The following is a 17,115-nucleotide window of genomic DNA, read 5'->3' as shown; positions in this document are numbered from 1 at the left end:
GCAGCCCTAAAACATATTAAATGCTGCATTTTGCTGCAGTTTCACATAAAAGCCCACTTCCAAGTAAACACCAGTCACATGGGGTATAACTGCATTTAGCTGCTTAACTTGATATGCCTTTAAAAGTGGTTTAATTAAAAGCCTGGATGTTCAGCTCTTTCAGTATTAGTCCTCCTCCGCCAGCCAAGACACTCAGGTTTTATTTCAGAGACCCTATCCCTAGCATTGATGCTAAAAAAAAAAGCGTCCAGCAGATCCTTTGAAAAGGAAAAGTTGAAATTTCATTTCCACAGATGGAAGGTGGATTTAGTTGTTGCACCTGAGGATCTTGATGCAAAAACTGTAAATGTGCTGTCGTGAGAATTAACAGCTTTTGCCCCAGAGATGCCGCAGGGAGCCCAGGGTTGGTGGCAGCGGTCTGGGCAGACTGCCCTTCGCTGCCTGAACTCGAGTCAGCTTGATAAGTTTGCAGCAAAAAACAGATTTCACTTATCCTTTCCTTAATGGAAAAGGGGAATCGGGATGAGCATTCTTGCACCACCCAGAATTAAGCCTCTTCTGAGCCACAAAGTGGTTGTGAAACCTTGACTACTAATTTATTTCTAATTCAACAGCATTTCTAAACTTGGCACATTAAAGCAAGCAGTACTTGCCTATTTGACCTGAAGCCCCTCCAAAGCATCACTTCAAACGCAGTCATTTTCCAGCCTTCGGTTAAAAAATGCACTATGAAGTACTCCGCATCACTTGATTTTTAAACGTATTTTCTCCCACTTCTAATGGCTTTGATCCTCAATTTGTAAAGAATCTTTTCAGCAAGCTCTATTCTTAAAAAAAGATTCCTTTTAGTGTTAATTTCTTCAGGCAGAGCTAATATAAAGGGTCCAAAGCTCTGCATCAGATCCTCGGCTACAGCAAATCTGCATAGCTCGGATAAACCAGATAAGCGCTACTTACATCAGATAAGGAGGGGATCCTTCACATCTCTCTCTCAAGCAAGTTTCTCTCTGACGGACTACGGGACATTTGCTTTTATGATTTCCAGTGCAATCGCACTTGGAAATAAGGTGCGGTAGAAGAATCGAGCCCTTGCTGGGGTTCATGGAAAAGAGACTTTCACTCGCTACGCTGACCGCTGCTCCCAATTTACGGGTGGAACAGTGGTAGGCAACCAACAGACCTAAGCACGAAATGAGAAAGAAAACCTGCCTACCGTGAAGTTTTCAGCTGGCTTGCAGCCTGTACGGAAACGGCACGGATTCTGGCGCGATCACCCAGAAGTTTCAGAAACAACCTCAACAGGACATGCAAAAAATGAAGCCCTCCGGCCATCGCCCCGATGGGGTTTACCCAGCTCTGCTCCCGCTGCCAACGTGAACCGCTGGCTTCACAACAGAGCCGATCCATCCTGAGGGATCCCGGGGCTGCACCAAGGAAGCCATGGCAATGAGGTGATAAGTACTGGTTGGGTGTAAAAGCTCTCTGCTAAGGTTCATTCACAAGCCCGGCCTGGGAACGGCTCCCAGGACAGCCCCGCTCTCCTCCTGCGGACCAGCTCCTTCTCCCCATCTCCTTCCCCCCCGTCGCGAGCTGCTTCCAGACTAAGCTTTGCCGCCGCGGCCTAATTAGCCAGGCAGCATTTGATGATTAAGAAGTGTTACAAAGCCCCAGCCTGAGTCCCCTCTGGACCGAATCCCTGGGCAAAGGGAAGTGACTCACTTCTCCCCCAGGAATCGGTATCCCATCCATTATTAAAAACCTCCCGTGCTCTTTCAGAAGCCCTGACAAGGCTTAATGGATATTGCTTCATCTGCCAAGTGCCACACGGAGGGAGGGAGGGACTCGACAGCACTGATCCGCCGTTACCCAGCCTGCGACGAGGCCGGCGGGACCCAAGCACGCGTTTTCCACGTACCTTCAGCCCGCGTCGGCTGGGGAACAGCCCTGGGAACCCACGTTGTGCCCCCGCCCCGGACAGCTTCCCCCGGGGCCTGCTGTACCCATCCACAGACCCGGGTTCGCGACATGACAGCCGAGCATCGTCCACGTCCCTGGCACAGCCAGGGCTTGGGAAGCCCCCAGAAGAGCGGTTCCCCTTGCAGGGGATCAGCCTTTCACTGCTGATTGTGCAGGACCTGACACGACACCGTTCCTGCTCCGCTGCCGAGGTTATCGCGGTACCTGGCGCAGCTCCAATGCATTTCCAGTTTCAGATACCTAGCGATGGCCATACCCTTGCTCTTACGATCTTTCAGGCAAAAGCCTTTTTTATTATTATTTGGTCCCCATACCCAGGGTGCAAGTGCTCTATAATCGGAGTATTTTATTCTACCAAGACTCCTGCAAGGTAGGAAAGCACCTCCACTAGCCTCACGCTATGATGGGAGGATCAAGACAGCCTAAGGTCAGGCTCCAGATTTATGAAACAGCGTGGACGGGTGCTCACAGCTCGCCCTGTACAAACTTCCTTCTCCGTGCTTCGGTTTGACACTTGGCATCTTTGGCAAGTGCCTAGCACCCACGGCACCAGATCCACAGGATTTCCCTCAGAACAACAACAGTTCAGCAGATTAAATCTCTCCTTGCGTTGGACCTCAACTGCCTGTTTTAAAAACGACATGATCCCGATTGGATCTGCTTCTAATGACAACGCCAAACCACATCTTCCCTGAACGATCCCTCTGTTTGCTTGGCATTCACATCCTCCGCAACAGAGCGATTTTCTTCCCTGACATAACAATTATGAAGTAAGCAAACAGGTTATTATACACATCGAAACGCGCAGCAGTTAAATGCTGTTAGGGAGCATTTGGGGCTTTTGACTGCTTTTACTCATTCAGTCTTTTCATTAAAATCCCTGAAGACCTCCGTATATGGATGGAAGCAGTACAGGCATCTAGGACTGCAGCAGCACTTCTCAGCACTGAATATTCCTCAGGAGAGGCCCTGCAACTCATCCCGAGCCAGGCAAAACAGTCCTCCGGCGTTTTTCTGGCAAAGCGCTGGGTCAAACGGAGGCAGAGAGAGGGATTCTGCTCTCCTGGCCCGCTCCTGCATTCGGTGCTGCTGGCCGTCACCGCGCACCCCTGGGAGGACAGCGTGGGACAGCTACGCATTGCAGCCACGCAGTATTTTCCTTTATTTGAAGCAGGAACCCCGGAGAAGTCAAAACTTCAGGGCACATCTTCAGACCACTTAATGGAAAAATCAAATGTGGCTGGCAGGAGATCTTTACTAACCACTTGGAGTCCTCTTATTTGGCTGAACAAGAAAGCTGCCCAAAATCCAATATGCTCTTCTGCCCTGCTTCACACCCCTGTAATAGCAAAGTCACTTTAGCTGGACCTGCTTCCCTAACAGAGGCAACAAGCTGTTTGCACAAATCACTGGCTTCCCTATAACCCCAGTCCCCTCGTTTTGCATCCCGTTTTAAACTGCATCCTTCACCAACCTGCGAGATGTTGGACTGCGTCTTCTCGCTCTCTCCGTCCCCCTCCGTTTTATCCGTCAGCAAGCCTTGGACTTGGTACTCCAGGACGTAGCTGTCGATGAATCTCTCCAGCTCCTCGATTTCCTGAGAACGGCTACTCCCTGCCTCGGAGGAGGCAGACGCCACAGACGAGTTTTCCATCACTCCAGGTAAGAAACTGGGAACGGGGGGGGCCTGAGGAAGAAAGAAAGGAAAAAAAAAAAAAAAAAAAAAGACAGAAATTAATTCCTCATCCCCTAAAATGTCAAAATCGTCTCCCGAGCAACGCCTCTCTCTCACACACCCACACAGACACCCCAGTCTTCCTTAAGGGATAATCACGAGCATCTATTTTTACTTTCTACAAATCCACTAATTATAAAAAGACGCCAGGTTAGAAAAAGAGCAGCCAAAGTCTATCGGTTACTGCTGGCAGGATGCTTTTTGCTATGCTCCTGTATTTCCAACAACACTTCAAACGAATGACCTGAATACAAGCCCTAAATCTTCCGATAACTGTGAGGGCATTTCCTTACAATAGCTTATGGTGAGAACAGCATAAGAACATAGGACCAGGCTCTAAGAGCGACTCCATCCAGAAACTGCCGCACGTAGCCCTGGACCAACATGAAACAAGGATTTTTTGACCGCAGCCGATGTATGCCCCAGTGCCACCTCTCCTGGCTCAGATTTGCAGAGTGACCTTGTCGCACCTTTGCAGAGTGACCATCCACACTGACTGTACAATATTGATTGCATTTGAGCTCCATGAAGAGCGTACATGAGTATAAAAAGGTCCATTACAATGGTAACACCCTTCCATCTAAGGACTTTGCTTATCCTCCTCCTTAAAACCAAAACTACTGAAAGCACAAGAGAAAAAAACTAATAAAGCACATATTTGCCCATGAGATTAGCTGCCCCGAAAGCAGCAGGCTTATAAGTTTCAGGTTGTGGCTGGGGAGGACAGATGGGGTGTGAGGAAGAGGATAACTGAAAGGCATCTCTAGGACCACTGCAGTAAACAAGATACTGAGTCAAAACCGTGAGTGTTAGGGCCCAGGGAGGGGGTTTGCACATGGAGTGCAACCAGAGATCACACCAGAATCTATTTTTAAAACCTTTAGATGTTAAAAACAAATGAGAAAGAGAGAAAAAGGGAAAAACCCTGCAAAGCAACAAAACATTTTCTATATCGGCCAGCTGGCTGGAAACTGTGGAAGAAACCACACGTCTGAATCACGGTATTCTCAGGCTGACCTCGATGCCTAGCACAGACCTTGAGGCCCATCACAGTATCTCTGCAAGGAAAGGAAGTACAAATCCCTTATGTACAACCTGCCACGTTCATTGGTGACAACAGCTTTGTCCGCAGGCTCAACCAGAGCGGGGCAGGCCCCCCTGCACCCAGAGACACTACCCTGCCGTCGCAGAGGGCACAAAGCCAGGTTTGTTTTGACCAGACTTTGGCACTTCTGCTCCTAAATCACACCTGTATCTGCTGAGCCACCTCTCCGCAGACAGCTGTGGATTGAGCAGCTCCTTCATTTTCCCAGTCTCCCTGCTGCCAGGGCAAACCAAATGGGACTGGTCTGTAGGCTCACACCGCCTTCCCACCCAACCTCGGGTGTCCACCCAGCCACAAGTGTGCTTCTTGGTGGATAAAATCCTTGCCGACCTCATTAGCAAGCTAGCGCGAGAGCTAAAGGTGAAATGCTCTACAGAAAACATGGAGACTTTATGACGGCTTTAACGTAAGGCATCCTCAGGAGGTGAAAACCTTCCATGACTGATTCCAGGAATCTCATGGATACCTCAGCCAAGATGCTGAACCTTTAAATAGAGACCATGAGTGAATCACTAAATGTTCTGTACGTGGATTTAAAACAAATTCTTGATTGCTATAGCCGAAACACAGAGCAGAGAAAGGAAAGGCGGCTGCGCAAATACAAACAGACGCGGATGCCAAATTAGATCATCGGGTCTCAGGGCTTCATTCAACTACCTAATCATCTAGAAAGCCCAGAGTATATGGGCCTCCAGTTTCTAGTCCAGCAGCACAGCTATCTCAGACGAGTCAGTGTGTGCCCTGCATGTCACAGGCTGGGGGAGATTTCCAAAGGTCATGCAGGTTATTCCCTGCCCCTAATCCTGCAATTTTCTAAGAAGTTTTCTCAGCAACTGCTCTGCCTGACACTGGTCATGTGACAGCTCCATGGGGCTGACATCTGTAAACACAAGGATACCGGCCCTGGCTTAGGAAGATTGAGTCCTGGAAGCAGGAATAATATATTGGGGAAATACTGCTATATAAGACAGGACGTACATACATACGTAGGATTCTTGGTCCAACTCAGGCCACTCTCTTGTTCTTACTGTACACCGAAGACCCCCACACCAGACACTTGCCCATCCCTTGCACCCCACAAGCAGGGACGTACTCAAGTTGTGCCCAGATGTAGCATAGAGCCAGCTTTCACACCTGAGGTGGGAATGAGGCATATTGGAGCTCCTCACCTGCACAGGTCCTATCCAAAACACAATTTACATAACAATAACCATCAGACGTCTGTTCTGGAAGCTGAACCAGCTGGTCCTCTGGTGCTATTTAGACAGGGAGGGTTAAATATGTACATGTAGATTATTGCTAGCAGAGTAAGAAGCCATTATCCAGGGGCTTATGTTACAAACCCTATTAGGATAGTCTTATTCAGTGTGCAGATCATCACGGAATCAAGATTTATCAAAATATATCCCTATCTACATGCCTACCAGTAATCCCATCCTCTCTTCTCAAGGCCGACACATGTGAACACAGCCCCCCCAAACACACACACACACTCTTTTACTTGACTTCAAGTGAGGTAAGAGACTGACCTCAAACCACTCATCTCTTCTGATCTGAACAGGCAATGAGAGCCTTTAGCAAATCCTGCAGTTGTCCTTTAACCGGTGAATGAACACGTAAGGAATTCAACAGCTGCCATCTAAATCAATTGAAAATTGTGCATCTAAATGAAGAAAAGTTGATGAAACCTCAAACACAGCATTATTAGTAAGGGCAGCTCTAATAATGTTCAAGCTGATGCTCCTATATGCACCACTAGTGCATTGATCCCAGAATACCATAAAGCTCCTTTGCAGAGACAGTCAACTTTGTTCCCTACAAGGGACAGGACATTCCCTGCATGTCACTGAAACACCTTCGCTGGCACAAAACAGGGCAGCTGCTTACCAAGCCATACCTTTACTAGGGAAAGAAATAAAAGGCATGTTCCGTAGGCATGGAAAAGGCACGGAAAGATACTCCTGCAGTCTCCTGAAGACACCTTCACACCTCATAAGCCTCAGGACACCAAGACACCTTCACCCTCATGAAAATGGCCATGGATGTTTCTCTAAGGAAGATGTGGGTTTACACGAATTTCAAAGCACAAGGCCAAGCTACTTTCTGCCTGAGGACTTACTGTACAAATGCTGAATCACTGCTCAGTGCTCACACAATAAATCTGATGCTCTCAGGATGCACCAGATTTCATGCGTGTGCTCAAATCAAGCGCACAGGACCACCGCGGCTGCTGCGACGGGCAGGTTGCTGGAGGGAGGAGAGCTTCACGTTAAGCACACGTTATCGCTGCCAGCGCTCAGGATTTCCTGGGAGGTCCCTCAAAGAGCTACTGACCACAGCACGAGTCGCTCGGCTTGCAAACACTGGCTGGATTCACAGCATAAGCTCATATAGCTGCAGGCTCCTTGCTAATCATATGGCACGGTCTGTGCCTCTCGGCTGCCAGTCTCCAGGGAGCCTTCACAAATTAGAAACGAAAACAGCACAAGGAGAGGCGACAATTACTACAGATCGCTACATGCTGCAAAATACACACGACAACCCCAGAACACAAATCTCTTCATAGCAAACGCACTTAGTTCCCCCAAACATCACAACCCCAGCAGCGGGCACAGAGCATCCTGGCTGGCGGGTAGTCGAGACCGTAAAAACGGGAGGGATCCTTGGACAACACAGCCCTCAACTCCCCTGGCTAAGGGGAAAGGTGAGCAGTGAAACCAAAAGACAAGAAAGGCCATCACAATTAGTATTTTCCATATGATATAAAGCCTCTGCCACAAGAATTCAGGGAGCTTAGCGTCTCACCAGGATCCAGAAAAGGAATAAACACAGAAAACATCCCATTTATCCCAGGGAGAAGAAACGGGAATTCCTACCACGTTGCAGGCCATGAAGGCTCCATCCCTCGCCCTCTTCACTGGAAACTGGTGTTTACAGTCTGTTTTGAGACAAGTAGAAAATCATCAAGCAAATCCTAAATGAGTCACATGTCATCCGGAAAGGAAGAAGAAAAATCTGTTCCCAACGCATGTAATTTCCAGCTCCTGAACTGTTGCTCATCTGTCACTTCTGAACAATTGTGGCTACATTTGGAAGCAGCTTAGAACGAGCAGTTCTGGCCTAAGGATTTCATATGCTCGCAGAATTATTCCCAAATGTGCCCAGACTGTCAAAAAGGCTCATTATGTAGATCAATATCACCCATTAGCTCCTGAACAAAATTGTGTGGCATGTTAAAAAGAAAGGAAAAAAAAAAAAGGAAGAAAGAAAAAAAAAGGAAAGAAAGGCGCCCCAGAGATCATGGAGCGCTGGGGGAGGGCACGCTTCTCACCGTCTGGCTAATTAGTGCCAATTATGGAACGGAAGGCACTAATTATTAAATAGAGAGTGCTTTAAAAAAAAATAGAGTTGAACCCTCAGCTGGGAAAATAGGTGGCCGTAACACGCGTCCTCAAGGGCATGAAATTGCGTGGAGATGATAAATCGGTGGCAGCACGCAGGAGGGAAGAGCTGACACGAGTGCTGCGATACAACGGCATCGCTTCCAAACCAAGCCGTAGCTTGCAGCGGGGGCTCGGCAGGCACAGCCGGAGGGCATCTTCCACCCTCTGGGGCTGCCTGCACATCGGAGGGTTTTTTGCCGTTTTTTGCCAAAGCCAAGGAAAGATCTCAATATGTGACGGGGACGTAAAATACATGAACTATGCAGAATAAAGCAGAGCAATAGCTAACATATAGCACTTCACTTTTTGGTGGGGGAATCAGCCCCGTGACATGCCAGCATTTTGCTGACCAGGAACGTGACAGACTGTGGCTCGAAAGGGAAGACATGCTAGTGTGGGAATTGGTTTGTCCAAAGTCATGACAAATCACAAGTTTGGGACATTTCTAGGTCCCTAGGAAGAAGCTCTTTTGTCCACAAAAACAAGCCAAGTTCCAGTACCTTCATCTGTCTCTGAAGGAAACTGGAAAAAACAGCTTAGCAGAAGGAGAATTACCTCATGCTTAAGAGGCGATGAGTTATCGCATCCGCGTGGTACAGGATTGTCATTTTACACAAACACCCTTAGAGCAGATGAATGGGCACTGACAGCAGAAAGCCTGGGTAGTAAGTTGGTTGACAACTAACTCTCGTAATAAGATAAAAGACCAGCATCTCGCAGTATGTAATCTCCTTTATATGCTTAGTCTGCACAGAGTCAGTGTGAATCATGTAATGACACAGAGACCAACAACCCTACGTGGTTATTCCAGTGATAGCTCTGTAAGCTACTTACGGTGCTGGATCCATGACCGACACGTCACTGCCACCAAATACAAGGCTTCAATAGAGAGGCACAAGCACAGAATTGGCTTGAGATGCTGAGGTTTCCCCCTCAGCCCTTGTGCCTTGCCGGGGGGACTGGAAAACTCAAATTGGAAGACCAACGTGTCTATGCAAGTACTGCCAAACACATACCCTTCTGAATTCACATTTTGACAGCACTCTTCCTACAGCTGGGTTACTTGGTTAGGACCACACCTGTCCGACCACTGCAGCTAAGGGGTAATATCCGAATCCAGTGCTGACCCTGTTTTGAGCAAGGAGCTGGACTAGAGATCTCCAGAAGTCTCTTCCAACCTGAATGGTTTTATGATTCTAGATGTTGTTCAAGCACTTCATCATGGCTCACAAGCCTCATCTGCTCTCTTAGCCTACTTTCTCCATTTTCAGCTTCATACTTCATTCTGAGCAGTGTCTCCCTGTCACAAGAGTCTCTCACAGTTATTGTGTAACTGTCTTCCCCACTTCCACCAACCTGTCCAAAGATGCCCCAGTGCCCCCAGAAACATGCTCAGGCGTGGGTTGCTTTGGTCACAGTTCTCCATCCCCTAGGACCTCTTCAAAGTAGGGTCTTCTCAGCTGATACCTACTGATTTCTGTGCTTTGCCTAATTCTGCCAAATGCAAAATGCATGTACCCTAACAAAAACCAGAACAGTCACAGGTTTACACAGGTGCATTTGCTGGTTCCCTGATCTGGGGCATTACGGGTTTCACTCGTGCCGGCAGCAGTATTCCCTCCATGCTTGAAGAAAAGCTCTCTGGGAAAACAGCCTTCACAGTGCAAGGCCAGAATTCCCAAACTCATCTGCTGAGTCACACAAACTGTCTGACCCTTCAAAAGGGACAGATTCTGGAGTTCAAGCTGTGGTCCTTCCTTGGCAAGAGACACAAATCAAGGGCAGGCCTGTTCCACCATGAGGGAAAGCAGCTAGCTATATCTAGGACAATTTGAGTCCACCAACATAGATTTACTCTCCATGCTGATGTCTGACTAATGATAAACCTTTTCTCCCTTTCCAAATTTCACACTCACCATCCACTGACCCAGAAAACTATTATCTCACCATTTGCTTTTATACTGTTGTCTAACAGCCACCAGGAGAATGTCTCAACCTAACCACAGCTGAGAAACAGCTGATAACCATCTTCCTTATTGCCAGCAGCATGTCTACACCTGCACAGAGCCCGAAGCTCAGATGAGGACGAGGTGGATCACATTTGTCAGTTGTCTAATCCAAGCGTTAATGACTCCAGCCCTGAATCAGGTGCCTTTGGGTCAAGCCTGCATGCACAGCAGAGCTGGGTCACTTCCACCAGCCTCCCATGAAAACATATGTTCTTGGGAGCTCTTTGGGGAGCGTTGAATTTGCGTTAGCATAGGGCCTACCGCCAAAGATTCCCAGACCTCAGGTATGGTCCTACACGGAAATTAATAGAGATCCATGTCCAACCTCTATTTTTCTCCCTCTGCTCCTCCCTGCTCTGCCTTCCGCCAAAGAAAACCCACCTACTTTGTCAAAGTACAAAGGCTATACACTTTTGGAGGCTGAAAACCACCTTTGGAGGCTGAAAACCACCTTACAGATATTTTCTAGGAAGCCCATGTCACACTCATTAGTATGACCACATAACATAAAATCAACAGCAGAGAAAGTTTATAGATGTGCAACCCATTTATCGTTACTGTTAATTGTTCATATTATTGCAACAGAAAATTATTATTAACAGCTGCTTTTTTTTTAAAGTGATCTAAATGGGGTTCTTCCTTTAGTCCTCTAATTATACAGTTTTACCTTTAAGCAGCAAATGAGCTCAGTAAGAATGGGCATTTTTATGACATTTGTATGTTTGGTAATGCTCCACTTGCTCCAACCAGTAGAGCGAGGGTGGAAGCCGCATCTACAGAACAGCCTGGTCTATTTTGCAGCTCTAGGCCACCATGCAGGACACCAAGCTCAACAAATCCACTACCTCCAAAAAGTCCTTCACATTCGTATCAAACTGGAGGAACCACCTGATGAGTCGCCTAGAAAAATTCTTCCCTTAAGTGAAGAGCAGGGTCTTTTGGTCCAGAAACTGCTGACGTGGTGACTCTGTCAGCAGGACTGAGATCACACTGAGATCTTCCTGACACCATTTCTTGCTCCATCTCAGCAAGACAAACTGACACCCCAACCTGCCCTTAAAGCAACAACGGCACACTTCCTTGCCCCTATCCAAGGCCCAGCCTGGCAGGACATCAGCCATCACGACGGCTCATAGCACTAATGCTCTCATCAGCTTCCACTGAGTACACAAAAGGCAACTTAATTGCATCCAGCATGAGAACAAAAATACCAATTTCTTATCAAGTAGTGACATGTGACCAAATACAGTTACACAACCCAATGCCAACTTTGTTTTCCATATAGAAATGCCAAGGTCACGGGTACACTGAGCAGTTGCTGCTCCCAAGCATGCCTTGAGAAGTCACGAAGCTCACCTAGCTAGGGCAATTTGTGGTTTTCGGTATTTGTGCTAGACAGCCTCAAGGGCAGAGCAGTCACCCACACTCACACTAGCACTTGTGGGCTTGTGTCGACCCAAAGCTTCCTTGAATTATGACTCCAGTGTTGGGCCTAGCTTAAGCTTGGAGCCATACTCAAGATACTTGTTTCTAACATTGTGTGCACCAAAGCTGACTCACTTAAGAAGGGGTAAAAGAGAGGGCTCAGGAAAGCAAGTGTTAACATGACCACTCTGTAGTGAGGATGCAGGCTAGCGTCTCCGAGCTGCCTGCAGTTCTTCAGTGCCTTCCCATAACTCACCATCATTTGCCTACAAAAGGAGAAAATGTTCTGCAGCAATTTGCTATGAAAGACTTTAGACAGGGTTAGCTTTGAGCAGAGCTAAGGAAACACAGGATGTCCCCCCAGAAGTCTTAGCCCTGGTGTGGACACTGTAACCCGACATTCATTCACAGCAGGGCTGCTCTTACTTGGGCTAGGTGAATTCAAGAGCAGAACCAGGACTGCAGACTGCAGTCAAGACATAGTGAAGACCAGCAGCTAAGTGCCAAAACATCCCAAGGTCAGTAAGTACCATTACTGCTTTGGCAGAGAAGGAAACTAGAAAAAGAGATTGCTTTTGCCTTTTTTTTTTTTTTTTTTTTGCTTCCATAGGATGCACACTAAAGGCCTAAAATGATTTCTCACGCATGACATGGCTCTTAGAAGATTCTGGGATAGGTAAGAGAACCAGGAGCATCATGCTATTGTACATACCCACATAGTGCAAGTGGGAAATGTATTTTTCCCCCCAGCTACACTGCCAGGAGTTATACTTACTTAATGCTAATGTCTAAGTAAGACAGCTGGAAAAGTTCTCTGTTAAATACAGAGTCCAGGTAGAAGTTCCTAATGTAGGTACTAGAGTCAGGCTTCTCAAGATTTAAGTACCTGTATCAAAGTTCAATTATTAAAAGGATCAGCTACCACCAAATCTCTACAGATGGCAAGTGTCCAGCCCATCTTTCCGACCACTTTGCCACAGGTGTTCAGGTATGGGTTTAAAAGACTCACTTGAAACATCCTGGTTTGAAAACCTAGGCCTCTTCAGTCCTTACCCTTCAGGTAAGTGCTGAAAAAGTTCCCATGTTAATTTGCTGTTCCTCCATTATTAAAAATCAGGAGGAACAGAGAGCAGTCCAACACTTCTTAACGTATCTGCAGAAGCCTTACACTGAGTGCATTCTCTCTCTGCTAGTTGCACTTCCCCAAAATACGGCAGAAAGCCTCAGGCCAGCCAGGCACTGCACCGAGTTGTGTAGAGGCGAGTTTTGACAGACCCCAGAACTACTCTGAGAGATCACTAAAAACGTTTCTGCCATATGGGATTTACCATGCCATGTTTTGCTAAGAACGAGGGATGCTTCCTACAAAAGGAAGCTGCAGTGCAAACTCTCCTTGTATGAACACGGCCACCTCCTCCTCTGCTGTGGGGGTTAATCGTGATCCACGGCTCCAGCACTTTCCCCGGGGAAGGCCACGCATCTTGTGGCAGCACCCAGCGGTTGAGGCTCTAGGTGGGCTGCCTACATGCCTACTCTTCCCTTGCTTCCAAGGGCTGTCTTCTGTGGCTTGACTTCATCTCCTCTGCAAGAGGATCCGTCTGTTTGCCGGTGCCAAACGTCGGGCATGCGTTGTGCAGCCACATCTCACGGCCACGCGGTCAGTACACGTCTCAGCCCAACAATGAGAAAAAGTCACGGTTTAAGCTAAGCAGACAGGAACAAAGCCTGAGCCTGTGATACCAGATGTGCTTAAAGCCAGCCTGAGAAGTGCACTCTGCTCCACATGCCAGTGGCCACACGGGGCACATCAGGCCAAAGAAACAAAATGCCACGGTGCCCCACTGCAGCAAGCCGGGGGGGAAAGCAGGGCAAAGACACCCCAGAAGATGCCTCCGCACCTGCGGCCTCCTGTAATCCAACAAGCTGCATCCACTTCTACTCCCCTGCAAGGACACGTGGCCCAGTGTGAACCGAGACTACTACCGTACCAGCCCACTCCAATTTAAAGCTAAGCTCATCAGTCAGTATAGTGCATTCACACTATGAGTAGCAGAAAAAAGGGGAGTCTAGCAGACACTGCTTTCTGTCCACAAGCCGCCAACATGAGTTTTTAATGTCTCTTGCCTGACTTCTGACTCTCACCCCATCGCTCTCTGCTCTCTACCGCAAACCACCGTGGGACCTTCCCGACCAGTGAGACGACACCCTGCCCTGCCCACCCCCTCACCTCGGGCAGCAGCGGAAAGCAAAGAGGCACCCAGGCAAAGCTGCCCTCGCCCTGCTCTGCCTGTTGTGTTGTCCAAGCTGTATTTCAGCTCTTTCAGGGCATACAGTTCTGGCTATTCTTTGGCTAAAAGCCCTAAATTACCTACTTTCAACTTAATATCTGGCTCCAAGCAGGCCGTGTTCACGTCAAGCAGTAAAAGCAGTCCCTTCCCTCTCTGTTGCCTGTTCCTACTGTTCACAAGGAGGACACAAATTAGCCAAGAGCTAAAAATCTAAATCATAAAGCGTTCTTCTTCCTCCGTGCTGCCTGGGCCATAGACGCACGCAGAGATTACTGCAGCTGGAGCTGGGCTGTGATTTTACAAGGCAGCAGCCTTTCCGAGGGAGCTGCCCGTGTGCACAGTTCCTCTGCTCAAGGCAGGTAATTTCACGTCCCAGCCTAGGAGATGAGACACGTTGCTCTGACTGCATGGTGGGAGCATCCACCAGGGCAGAAGAGCACGGCAGCTTTCCCTTTCCAAGGCACACGACTTACCTGTTATAAATTACTAGCTTTTGCAGGTCCATGATATATAACTGCTAAGAAATGCTCTGCTATTTCTGCAGCGAGCAGCTGGTGTTTTACCATGCAGCATGAAGAAAGGGTACGCCAAGAACATGCTTACACCCTCACCAACACAGCGAGCCACAAACTGGACACCAAAGCCCTGCAATATTGCAGAATTTCAGGGTCATGTGGGTTAGCTCAGTTCCTGCTGAACCAGTATAGCTTGAGTTTCCCCTCCAAGGAGCACTGGGATCCACAGAGATTCACAGCCAATCTTTCTGACTCATTCCCAGAGCGTTTTACATCTGGCAGCCCAGCTCCAAGGACTCATTTCCAGCAGTGCTGCCAGTCTCCCGATAAGACATCATACAAAGATGCACCATGCGCATCGCAGACGCGTGGGTCTCCTCCTGCTTCTGCAGAAGTTGATCGCAACCTTATCAGCGCCTTCAGGTAGGGTGAAGCCCTTCATACGCTTTGATTTCACAAACTGTTGGCTAATGTCCTCGCAGCGGTAAGTGTAGAACAACCTTTGGCTGCCTGTGCACTTGGGGGTCTGAACCACCGCCTATCACCATAGCACCTGAGCTCGGCCGTCGGGCAGCCGGCTCGCTTCCCAGAATCTCCTTTTAATGAGCTCCTTTCACAGCAATATTTTCTCTCCTCTAATCCAGCAGATTTCCAACAACAAGCAATTAGCGATGTGTCTGTCTAAAACGGTGCAAGCGTCCTGGTGAATGAAATGAGCAGTTATCTCCGTTGCCAAAGGCTAACTTTCATCTCGAGCAAACTGCAGAAACAGTCGCTACGGAAAAGGAAAACAATCAAGACGAACCATTATTCCCTGCATCCACGTATTACCATATCTCTGCAAGAACAGATGAAGCATCACACGTTCGGTTTGGATTTGCTGCTCATTAGCCAACATGTTTTGAGTTGACAAAAATGTAAAGCACAGCAACGGAAATTATTGCATTCTGGATCTGACCCCTTCCTAATTAAACTCTAAAGACCTTTGAAAATTATATTGAACAACTGCCGCTGCATCTAGCCTTTGGCTTCTCAGATATTTATGTATCCATGGCTGGCTGAGCATTTCATATATTTCCTCATCCTTCCAGTCTCGGATCTGGTTTCTGCTACCTGGCGATGCGGAAAAGCTCGCGTGACGTGCCAGAAGCCAAACAGCTGTCACAGCGCAGTGACATCTAGGAGCCCGGCAGGCCACAAAGTGCAGAGCAGACAAAAACCACAGCAAATCAAAACAAAGCCACTCACTGAAAACAAAAAAGATCCCACAAAACTCAACAAGGAGGAGGAGACAGCTTCATTTTCTGGCGGTGCCTGAAGCTCATCTACACCGGGAAGTTTTCTTGGCAACGGCCATGCAGGCATCCTTCTACGGAGCAAACGATCCCAGCAAGGTGCGTTGACGTTGCGCTGCTCTCGTCTTGCTGCAAATAGCATCACCAAGAGGCGGGACAAGTGATTTGGAGGTTGTCCTCAGCCATCCCACCACCCTGCCTTACATGTGACTTTTCTACTTGCCACGAGCAAGGTAAGTCTAGTTATGCTGATGCAATCAAAAGCTGCAGACCTTGGTAATAGCAAGCAAAAGCCAAAGGACCCAAATTCTTAGTGCAAAAGGCCACAAAACCCGACCTAACACAGTTCTCTCAGTCCAGCGAGCGACAAAGAAAGGACAGGAAGTCCAGGAACAACCAGAAAGCAAAAATTCCTTGTTCCAACCCAGCCAACAATTTACTATCTAGCTTGCTTCACTGTGATAAGAAATATTTGGGGGTTGGGAGGTGGATTTTTTTTCCTTCTTAACAAAACCAAAATCTCTGGACCTTTAGAAACTGAAAGTCTTCTACTATGTCAAATCCATGTAGCAGATTGGAGGGCTTTCCTGAGAGATGGGGCTGCCTAAGGGACAGAGAGAAGACGGTACCTTTTGTTTGCCATGGATGTTGTCAAGAAGAAGAAACAAAAAGTCCACAAGACCAGAACACAGCTAAGAAAACCACTGCCCCAACTTCAGGAGTGAGCAGGGGAAGGAGAAACGCCACCATTTACGGATGTTACTCTGTCTAGACTGACTGCCTCACTCTAAGGCAGTGCTGTGCTCTCCTCTGCAAGAGGAACCAGACAAACTAACCACTTTCTGACCGGATACCCTCAAACAGCAGGATAGGAAACTGCTAAATCCCCCACTTCTCCCACCTCAAGCAGATTGCTCAAGTTACGGGAAATTGCTTATGGGCCATAGGATGGAAACGTTGGTCTGCCCGCACGGTGGGATGCTCCAGAACATGAGATCACCAGACAGGCATGTCCCCTGGCACGTTCTCCTGGCTGCCTCATGATAGCAAGGCATGCTCTCCATCCTCTGATTTGAGGCCCCGTATGATTTTAAAAAAAAAGAAGCATGGAAATATATCAGCAGTTCTGGAAATAACATTTGAAAGTGGCCATTAAAAAAAAGAAAAAGAAGAAAAGAAGAAAAACAAGAAAAGAAAAAAGAAAACCAACCCCCAAAGCAAGAACAGCCTGAGTTTTGAAACTGTGACTTATTTATATGTTGACTGATACTACAAACTGTGACTTAGTTAGACATCATCTGTTTTCACGTTCCTTTGCTTCTG

At 47.8% G+C, this 17,115-nt stretch overlaps 1 protein-coding gene across 10 annotated transcripts in view; it reads right to left on the bottom strand.

The window, feature by feature from the left end:
* LOC135325130 (CBP80/20-dependent translation initiation factor-like) overlaps window positions 1–17,115 on the bottom strand; it is a 201,430-nt gene that overhangs the window by 150,508 nt on the left and 33,807 nt on the right. For 3 of the 10 annotated variants that reach the window (XM_064502747.1, XM_064502749.1, XM_064502748.1), the window contains exon 2: window positions 3,452–3,664. In XM_064502747.1, the coding sequence (XP_064358817.1) occupies window positions 3,452–3,631 (180 nt within the window). In that variant the 5' untranslated portion in view covers window positions 3,632–3,664. Of the gene's footprint in view, window positions 1–3,451; window positions 3,665–7,693; window positions 7,759–17,115 lie in introns of those variants that run through there. The other 7 variants (XM_064502744.1, XM_064502746.1, XM_064502745.1 and 4 more) reach the window with 4 other exon arrangements.

Source organism: Dromaius novaehollandiae, chromosome Z (genome assembly GCF_036370855.1).
Source record: "Dromaius novaehollandiae isolate bDroNov1 chromosome Z, bDroNov1.hap1, whole genome shotgun sequence".
Taxonomy (NCBI): domain Eukaryota; kingdom Metazoa; phylum Chordata; class Aves; order Casuariiformes; family Dromaiidae; genus Dromaius; species Dromaius novaehollandiae.
Note: the sequence above shows the minus strand (reverse complement) of the source record. Positions and strands in the feature narration are given on the sequence as shown.